Source organism: Zingiber officinale, chromosome 4B (assembly GCF_018446385.1).
Source record: "Zingiber officinale cultivar Zhangliang chromosome 4B, Zo_v1.1, whole genome shotgun sequence".
Lineage (NCBI taxonomy): Eukaryota > Viridiplantae > Streptophyta > Magnoliopsida > Zingiberales > Zingiberaceae > Zingiber > Zingiber officinale.
Window position 1 is genome coordinate 134,629,010 of NC_055993.1, and position 10,250 is coordinate 134,639,259.

General features: G+C 37.2%; 1 protein-coding gene across 4 annotated transcripts; it reads left to right on the forward strand.

The window, feature by feature from the left end:
• Nucleotides 1-1,517: 1,517 nt before the first annotated feature.
• LOC121976879 (sodium/calcium exchanger NCL1-like) lies at nt 1,518-7,503 on the forward strand. 4 transcript variants are annotated; one of them, XM_042529274.1, is made up of 8 exons: nt 1,518-2,104; nt 4,526-4,714; nt 5,413-5,594; nt 5,909-6,054; nt 6,125-6,392; nt 6,477-6,551; nt 6,625-6,779; nt 7,038-7,176. In XM_042529274.1, exons 1-8 carry the CDS (start codon nt 1,666-1,668, stop codon nt 7,066-7,068), a joined length of 1,485 nt encoding a protein of 494 aa, XP_042385208.1. In that variant the 5' UTR covers nt 1,518-1,665; the 3' UTR covers nt 7,069-7,176. The 4 variants fall into 4 exon arrangements, with proteins under 4 accessions (XP_042385208.1, XP_042385209.1, XP_042385207.1 ...); XM_042529275.1 differs by having other exon boundaries at nt 1,520-2,104; nt 7,135-7,503; XM_042529273.1 differs by having other exon boundaries at nt 1,520-2,104; nt 6,477-6,779.
• Nucleotides 7,504-10,250: the final 2,747 nt, after the last annotated feature.

A 10,250-nucleotide genomic window follows, 5' to 3' on the forward strand; every position in this document is an offset into this window, starting at 1 on the left:
CTAATTGTCGTATTGACCAATTGGAGCTAACAATTATAGATAGTAGCAATCTGATAGTTGTAATTTTGACGACTAGAACATGTAGAAACTAATAGATAGAGAGAGAAAAAAATAAAATAGAGAATAAATCTTTTGATCATGATATTATTAAAGCCAATATGTTTATTTATACAAGTTGTCCAAATAATAATAGAAAGATTAAATATGGCATACCATCATAATAATTATAAATATAGTAATATAATATATTTGGAAATATTATTTTTGTTATTTGTTTCATGTTAATCTTGATTGTGATGTCATAAATCTCAATTGATTGAAATCAATTAAAGATGATTTTCTATTATTGTCATTAAAAGGTTGTTATACGGATAAAATACTTAAAAGAATAAATTTAAAAAATCAGAATCTTCTAATCAATGGGGGTGGCCCCACACGGCCGATCCTACGATCATTTATGAAGAGGTAAATTGGAAAGTTATAGTTGATCAATGCAGAGGACTTTTTTTTCTCGGTTTTGCCAAGATTTGAACTCTTACCCTATAGTAGTAACTCTTTCCCATACTAACCAACTCAATCCTGCTCCGGGGTCAGAATCTTCTAATCGAGAATATTTTAGAGGTGATCTTTAAATGTAAATAACTAAAAGGTCTTTGAATTACTATAGATTATAGCCGTCCATTTAGATTGGATCCATCAAATTGGTCCGCTCCGTCAAATAATTTATATGAGTTGGATTAAAATTTTATCAACTCATTTAAAAATGACTCGAGGCGGGCTAGCCCGCGACCCACTTGTGTCGGTCACAAGTTGAGAAAATGTTGAAACAACCGCTCATACACATTGAATAGTGGTTGAGATCCTTGGTGCTTCTCTCCCGTTCATCAAAACTAAAAGTACACTTGTTGCTCTTTTAGTGTGCATTGATATAATTTGGGTTATTAGATTGATTTATAAGCATTTTTATGATAAACTTCTATTTTTCTAAATAATATGTGTCAAATTCATTTTGCTATATGAACATTTTCTCTTAATTGGATGACGGACTAATTAATCCAAACAACCACAAATTAATTTTATTTTATTCTTTGATAGACCTATGGGTTGATTCGTTTAATCCACAACACGACGAATCAGCGTGCTCAAATGAGGACAAATCTCCTGGTTAAAAAAAAAATAGATCAAGGGATGAATCATTTGTAATTGTGATCGAATCGTGATCACGATCCGACTATAATTAATTACAATTCTTTCTTAGATTTACTAGCTCCATATTAAAATTTAGATGGAAATGGAGGATCGAAAGCCACCTAAAAATTATCCTCCTGTCAAACTATCTAACTACTTGTCCACTGTCAGCAGCCTTATAACGGCCTCCAATCACATGTCATAATCCAAAATATAATATGAAAGGAAGGTGAATCAAAAAAAAAAAAATTACAATCATGATCTAACTGTATTTATAAATGGTCCATTTCTTATTTCATTGTTTTCAGAATCACAGGATCAGCCCTCCGCTCAAATGGCCGGCCCGCCCGCCCAGACACGGGTCGGCACGTCACGGTCTCGTTTGACAGCTCTATAAAAGACCCGAAGTACAGCGCGGCAAAGCTCTCTGCCCCCCATCGCTTGCTCCTTCTTCGACTACCTCGCCTTAGCACTTCAATGGCACCGAGCCTCGCGTTGATGCTGCCTCGGCTCCTCCTCCCCTTCCTATTCCTCGCCCTCTTCCCTCTCATCTCAATTGGCCGCCCCATCTCGACGCCGGCTGACGAGGCGCTCGCCGATCTGCTGCTCTCGGACGGAATCACTCCCGGCTCGACCTCAGATTCCCAAACCCTACTCCTACCCTTCCTCCGCCGTCTGACCATCTCCCAGATTTTCGACGCGGATCAGTGCGAGCAGACGTATGGATTCCTCCCCTGCACCACTACGGTGGTCGGGAACATGTTCCTCATCGTCGTGTACGGGTTCCTGATGTACAAGGCCGCGACGTACCTCTCCTCCGGGAGCGAGCTCCTCCTCAAAATCATGGGGCCGGGTATTGTTGGTGGACTCTTCCTCCCGATTCTTGGGGCTCTCCCTGACGCAATGCTAATTTTGGGTATGTCTATCTCTTCAACTAGTATAAATTTTACTTTTATTATCTCGAACTCGCTGATCTCCCTGACGAAAAGGGAATTGAACTTTCCTTCTACAGTGTAAGGATTGGTTGATCGCGACCTGACCTAATGCAATTTGTGTTAGTTTATTTTTTAGAGTTTGCAAAATTTGTGCCTTCTTTTCGTAGTCCGTCGACAAATTCGGAGGGAATTTCGGCTTTTTTTTTGTGGTTTTTCAGAAATTGAAATCCAGACGCCGATCTTGGTTTTACTCTTTGGATTTATCGAGAAGATCAGTTTTAGCAAGTTTTTTTTTTTGTTTTTGATATGGAAGGATTGAAAGATGATGGATATTGTTTTCTTTCACAGCTGACATAATGTTGGCGTGCTTTCACGCGAAGCTTGCGCGTGTCTTGATCTCATTTTAGTGTATTTAATGCCGCGGTGCCATCAACTTGCTCTGAATTTTACTTCTGTACGCTCCCGAGCAAATAGCTTACAATTTTGCAGATATCATAGCAAATATCTTATTCAACTGAAAGTATCTCCGTAAGTAACAAGCCGCTTAGGCCGTCAAACGTTGATTCTCAATCTTAACCCTTGAAAACTTCCAACTTTTTGTGTTGTTTTGTTTTATTGCAGTAGTATGAAAGATAGGTACGCATGTGCTTAGGGCCACCTCTTTGCTGATACTCCAAACACACTTTTTATTTTTTTTTTCAGTATTAAGGATTTTGGATATTTTTATAAAATATGAATCACTTAGGTAGTCGTGTACGTTACTTGTGCCTGTTGGGCCACAAATTAATAAAAATAATAATACAAAAGTTAGAAAATATTAAAAATTCAATAAAATAGAAAAAAAATCCAAAATCAGAAACTATAAAAAAAAAAACCAAAATAGAAAGAAAAAAAAAACTTTCTGTGTGCAAGGCTTGCCATTATGGAGATTGAAATGATTAAGCGTGCATATAGTTTATGGATCGAGTTTGAAGCCATGAGGATCTTCAAACTCCTTGATGGTGAACTTAGGAATTTGAATAGAGCTATTGGGGCTTCATTTGAAAATTTATTTAGTGGATCTTTTGGTAACAACATCGAAGACATTTTTAATTTTCCTCTAAATACCAGTGAAAAAAGGAACACCAAGGAACTTCAAATCCAAAAGGCAAGCTTTCATCCTTAAATGTATAGGTTCCGTGCATAACACTCTTCTCATTTAGGGTTATATATCTTTTATCTTTAGAGTGAGTTTAAGGTTTTTGAGAGTTTGTTTGCTTTTAAAGGGTTACCTTAGTAGGTTTAGTGGTGTTGTTGGGTAGACATTATCTATCTAAAGACTTTTTTTTAAAAAAAAAAAATCTAGGGGAGAGTTTAGGTCACAGGTTTGCTTAATAAGAGTGTCTAGTTGAGGATTACAAAGAGCTCCGTTAGATTGACCTAGGATGCTTGCTTGATCAATTTAGGTGTCTCAATAGAGTCTTTAGGGATTCATTTAGAGATTTATTTGGTGTATCTTTCGGATCCAATGCTTTAAATTCTTCATCATACATAAATGCCAAAAGGGATCAGGTTAGCATGGGAAACAATAATAGTAATGGGGTGAGCTGACGATGTCACTTGTGTTGCATGTACAATCAAGCTTGGTAAAGAAGAATAAGGGGGTGTGATTTTCCTGTTGGTTTAAGTGGTTGATTTGATCACGTGGTGGATGGCTTGAGGAAGAAAACAATGACACAACGAAGACACAAGGACACAGGTGACACGCCTAGGGATCTAGCCGAGGCATCAGGTGTCAAAGGAAGCTTGATAGGATGGAGAACAAAGGGGTAATTAGTACCGAGATTGAATCACTGAACTTTGGCATCAATTTACACAACACCAAAATTTAACTGTGAACCAAAAGTCCAAAACCATCAGAAATTTACACAAAATTGATAAAGCGAAGAACACAGAGAAATCACCTCATAGAGATTGAAAAGTGGAATATATCATCAAAAGTTGAATATTACTTGTACACAAAACTACTTTATAGACTTGATTCTAAAAATATAGAAAATAAATAGTGTAAAGCAAGACATAATTATCCCATGGTTTAAACTCCTACCAAAGAAAGATACTAAATGCCACCAAACTTAAAGATATGCTTGCAAAAGAAAAATAAAATCCAAATTAAATGATACCCAAAATGAATAATTGCCAAAGGTTTAATTAAAAAATTAAAATTCATTTGATTCCTTTCCCTCTTTGCATTACCAATTGTGTTTAATTGATTTTGCATCTATGTGGTAAGCAAGTCAATTTTTCCTTAGGAAATTATGTAATTCAATTTACAAAATCAAAAAAAATCAATGATGTTTTTTTTAGCATCTCTTAGTTATCTTGATGTCCATTCTAACCATAAATTTAATAATTTGCTGTAGTATCTGGGATTTCTGGGAGTAAAGAAACTGCTCAAAATCAAGTGTCGATTGGAATGGGTTTACTTGCTGGATCAACAGTGATGTTGCTTACTACTCTATGGGGTTCTTGTATTATTGTGGGAAAATCTGACCTTTCGGATAATTCAACCTCAATTGATCCACAAGATACACAAATCTTCAGTCTGTTTGGTGAGCATCATCTTATCTTTTTTGGACTACCACATAAAGCTTTTATTGGCTCTAGTAAAGCTTAACTGTTAATATTTTACTTAGATCCTTCTCTTTATATGATTACAAAATGCAACCTATTTAATTAGTTCATCCTTTCACTTGTGAATTCTACAGAGTTTAATTTTCATCACTTCTTCCTCGGTGAAATTTGGCCAAAATTTTCATATGAAGATTTGCTGCTTTAATTACTCTTGTAGGACTATGAAGCTTAATCACCTTGCCTTTTTCTTTCCATGACAGTTGCAATTTTTTAGATGGAAAATTCTGCTTCTAGTTGATATGTTACATCTAATGCGTGAGTGAATACACTTTATTGTTTTATTGAATCAAATTATTTGTGGTTCAATCTATCTGTTATGACCAATATTCCTGTTGGACCTTTCTCTTTGTGAGAATCTCCGTGTCCTTTGTAGCAAAACAGACATTATAAGAACCTGATTTAGACATCCTTTTTCTTGTTAAAGAATACTGTTATCTTGTCCTATTTCCCTTCAGTAAGATATTGTAAATAAATTTTCTACTATAGAACTGTACTAATCTAATGTTGAATTTATGTTAAAAAAATGAGTTATATTCATACATGATTTACTTTTGACAATCAGTTAACTACCAAGTCCACTCTTCCTGAAGAATGATTGTCCTTCTCCTATTTGAAGGTTCTGGTGTTTCAACTGATGTTGAAACAAGCTATGCAGCGAGAATTATGGTGATATCCATCATCCCATTTGTGATAGTGCAACTGCCACAAGTTTTCAATTTTCCCTCTGGACAACGTCTAGCAGTTTTGCTCTCTCTTATCGTTGCAGTTGCACTCTTGGTTTCTTATTGTGTTTATCAGGTAAATATTTGATATGAACTAATATTTAAGATACAACTGATTTTGTTTGACCTTACCTGATTAAGTGTCCATGATATCCTTTTACCTACCATCGGAATGAAAGACACAAAGTACAAAATCATTTCCATTTTTGTTCCATGTTGTTCCTATATCTCAAACATAGAAAATAATAATTCCTTTCTGATATACTTATTTCCAATAAATAATCAAATTAGGCCTAGAGTTAGTTACAATAGTCGATTTTTCCATAGTGATTTCAGCTACCATATGATGAAAAAGAATCTTAACTTTGATTTTTTTGTATTATGGGTCAGGTATTTCAACCTTGGATTCAGAGGCGAAGATTAGCTTATGTGAAGCACAAACATGTAATATCAGGAATTCTCAAACATGCTCAGATGCAAGCCCTTGGACGACTCGTGGATAATGAGGGAACACCCAATGTAGATGTCCTTAAAAGGTAGGCATTTTTATTTTTCTTGATTAATTGTAAGATGTTTACTTGTTTTAGCTAATATGTTTGTTCACAGATTGTTCCGTTCACTAGATATGGATTCAGATAGATCACTATCACGTGCCGAGTTGAGAGCTCTGATCATAGGTCTCCAAGTTGATGAAATAGATTTGGATATGGACGATACTGTTGATAAAATCATGGATGAGTTTGATACATCACGAAATTCAACAATCGAAGAACATGAGTTTATTGCGGGAATATCAAATTGGCTTACCGAGGCCAAACGTGATGTTGGAAATGCTTCATCTTACTCAAAAAATTTCATGGATGATTTTCACACGGTAAACTTGTGTTTTATATCCACCTGAAGTTATAATGAGACTATGCAAACTGGCAGGCCAAATATGACCCTATAATTTGTGCAGAAAGCAAGGGGGGAACATGACAGGCTGATCTATCAAAATGATGAAGTTGTAGAAAGGATTGATAATCCTGGTCAGGTAGTTTCCAATGCTATTTTACTTTTGCTACTTGGAACCGTCCTTGCTGCTATTTTTGCTGACCCGCTCGTAGATGCTGTTGACAACTTTTCTCTTGCTACAAGCATACCTTCATTCTTCATATCATTCATTGCAATGCCTTTGGCTACCAATGCCAGTGAGGCTGTCTCATCAATTATCTTTGCCAGCCGAAAAAAACAAAGAACTTCGTCACTCACTTTCTCAGAGGTTTGTTTTTACGAATCAAATTATGTGATTTATTCTTCGTTTGTTTTCCCCATAAGTAGGATCTTATCATTGGTAGAGTCTGGCTCTAGGTTTATTTTTGTGCATCTAGTTTTGCAACCGCTGGGCATTGCCTTATCATTACATGCCTCAATGCTAAGTGTCAGAGACTAAAAATCATAGGATAATGAATCCAGTTATCAAGTTTCTATGCGTTTGAAGCCATGATTGCATGGTACATTTTTATATTATCTATTTCAGCTCAATTTGGGACACTGAAGAGACAAAATAAAGAAAAGGTCGGTCAATCTGGATACTCAATTATGAGCAGTTTATAACCCAAAATGTGCTCGTGCAGATCTATGGAGGGGTAACCATGAACAACACCCTTTGCTTGGCTGTCTTCTTGGCTCTGGTTTACTTGAGACACCTGACATGGGACTTCTCAGCTGAAGTTTTGATCATTTTGATCGTCTGCGTGGTGATGGGCCTCTTCACTAGTTTCCGGACGACTTTCCCTCTGTGGACTTGCTTTCTTGCCTTCTTGTTCTACCCCTTGTCGCTCATACTTGTCTATGTGCTCGACTTTGTCTTTGGGTGGTCATAGAGTGAGAAATTGCTGCAAGAATTAAGCTACTCTTCTGGATGATGCAGCGTATGAGATTCTCCTACCCTGTTGTTCATGGTGTATAGACAAATCTAAATCGATTCATTTCCAAAGCTTTCAGAATTGTGGGATCGTATAATTTGTATGCTTTGATTTGAAGGATATGCCGTCAATTGCAAGTTTGTAACTCATTTCTTCCTAATAAAGTGGTGGTTATGACAAATCAGTTGGTTACCTGCCACACTGGATCAAATAACACATCAGGTACATTCTCCTTCCCTTCAACTTTTCCTCAGTTCTCTCTTTTTAAGCCATGGTTTTGATGGAATTGAACGGCAAAGAATGTTCACTGTGGTTAATTTACTTAACATTCATGTCCCAAATCGTCGTCAAAGTTATATTCCTGGGCGACTTCCTCTTCGGTCGCATGCTCGGTTCTATCATATGATTATTCTTAAGACAAGATTTCATGGTTATTTTGTTTTACCATTGTATTCTTTATGATTGTGTGGGATCAGAGAAAATTCAAGTAATGGCTGGACTTTCAGCATGCTGCTTGCTTTTCACACATTAAAATTATGACATTTTCTTAATTAATCTAATTATTGACAATAATTAGATTGTCAATAATTAAGTAAATTATTGACAACAGGATCGGGTCATCGCCCTATCATGACTTTGTATACTTAGGCCGATGCCCTTTGCAACAACAGGGTTCCATCAAGCTATGATCTATACCTGTGTGGTCATTGTGGTTTCGGGATGACGAGGGATCATAGTCGAGTGGGTTATTTCTATCCAACCTATGACAGTCCTTAACACAAGTGAAGTGACGTCGGGCTAATGTCTACACAACACTAGGAATACGGACCAACGGTTGTCGCCCCTGTGCAATGGATGACGCCTCACTCATGCAATCATCCACGCAGTCTACCTATATGTAGACCTTCTTTCTCTGTGGCTATAAAAGGTATGATTTTATTCTCTCACGTTCTATCTTTTTTCAAACTCTTTCATTCTCTAGTGTAGTTATACAAGCTTCTCACTTTTATCCATCGCTAATTTGACCGTCAGAGGAGTCATGCTGACAACGTCGGCCTTCGACTGACGTGCTTAAATTCACAGAACTCCGACAGTAAAGACATCGAAGGACCCACGCCATAGCAACTCGAGAGGAAGAGGAAAAGCTGAAGCCCGAGCGGATGAAAATGAGACTATCACATACATTGATAGTTAATAATTAATTAACATTATTATTAAGATATGAAATTATTTAATGCTAAGAAAAATAACTGGAATTGTAGAAATTAAAAATTATGATAATTATATTACTTATGTTGGTTTACTTTAAAATTCCACCAAAGGCTAAATGACTCAACTAGATCAAAATTTGTTGTACTCGGTTCAACTAGGACTCAACCAATAAGTTTGATTTGAGCCTAGTTCGAGCTCAAAGCGTACCGTATCAATTTAGTCTGGTTTAGCACTAAATATATAATTAGCCTGGACAAATTTAATCCTAATAAACCTTTAGGGCTTTAATAATAACATTGGTAAAAAAACTGGACAAAGATTGAGCGGTATTCCTTTTTTTATTTATTATCAAAAGAGCTCGGGATATGTCATCAGGACCGATATGACCCTCAATGGTTAGATCCATAAATTTGACATATATATATATATATCTTAAAACAAAAAAAAAGGAAGGAATGCAAACCGTTTATTCCTTATACAATTTTTTTTATAATTTATTTATAGAAATCAAAAGACTTTGAAGAATGAAGTCTGAATTTTGAATGATCCGGTGGTAAGGACGGGATACTCATGTCAGTGGTGGTCAATGACACGTGGAGGTCAAAGGTCAATAGGGGCGGCCCCAAGGTCCTACCGAGCAGACAGAACATCTGATCGGTCGGCCGGATGTCCTCCAGGCCAATCGGAATATAGCTCGACCACATGTCGAGCTTCTGACGCTTAAGGTAAAGGAGCTTATGGGCCGAGCGGACAGGCCGCTAGGTTGAAGCACAGATCACTGAGGTGCGATCCCATCCGAGTACAGGACCGAGGATCTTCCCGCTCGATCCAATACATACACGTACCCGAGTACTAGAAGCGTCGAGCGACAAGACCGCCTGGCCCTGGAATAGACAAGAGACGCAAAAGGACGAAAGGGACAGCTGGTAAACATCATCCTCGAGACACCTGCCGCTGACAAGCAGCATGGTCGACGGCCGGACCGGACAGAGTATCGTACGATGAAAGTTTTCACCGTCACGTCAGGGATATGCTCAGACGATTGCGGAAGGATGTCAGACATGCTTTTCTGACACACTCATTTGGAGGTATGTTTGGGGAAGTATGCACGTATCGAGAAGCGTGCCCACGCCTCCCCGGGGTGCTATATAAGGACCCCAAACTTCGACGGAGGTATGCAGAATTCTCATCACCGTAGCCACAGTTACTCTGCCTCCTTTCTTTTTCGTTGCCTGACTTGAACGTCGGAGGGTCGTCGCCGGGAACCCCTTCCCGGCTCAGCTTCTTTGCAGGTTTGCCAGAGATCCATATCATCAGTCGGAGACAGCGAAGAGTACCACACCCACAGTATCGGTCGACTCAGCACTCGGACAGGATCATTGAACATCAATTTTCTCACTTTTTCTTCATTGAATCTGTTCTAATTAAAGCTTATTCTTCAAAAATTTAATTTTATCAATATTATTATTTATCAAATATATTTTATATAGAGTTTATAATATTTTAAATAAAATATATTGATTTTAAGTTTTATATTAAACTCTATTTAAATTGTATGTTAGTAAAAATAATTTTATAGGTCCCTTTTTCTCTTTTTTATCAAGAGTCCTCAA

Coding starts and splice junctions, on each gene's coding strand:
- LOC121976879 (XM_042529272.1), top strand. CDS start 1,666: ATGGCACCGAGCCTCGCGTTGATGCTGCCTCGGCTCCTCCTCCCCTTC. Junction 4,715..5,412: donor ACAAATCTTCAGTCTGTTTG/GTGAGCATCATC, acceptor TCCTATTTGAAG/GTTCTGGTGTTTCAACTGAT. Junction 6,055..6,124: donor AATGTAGATGTCCTTAAAAG/GTAGGCATTTTT, acceptor GTTTGTTCACAG/ATTGTTCCGTTCACTAGATA.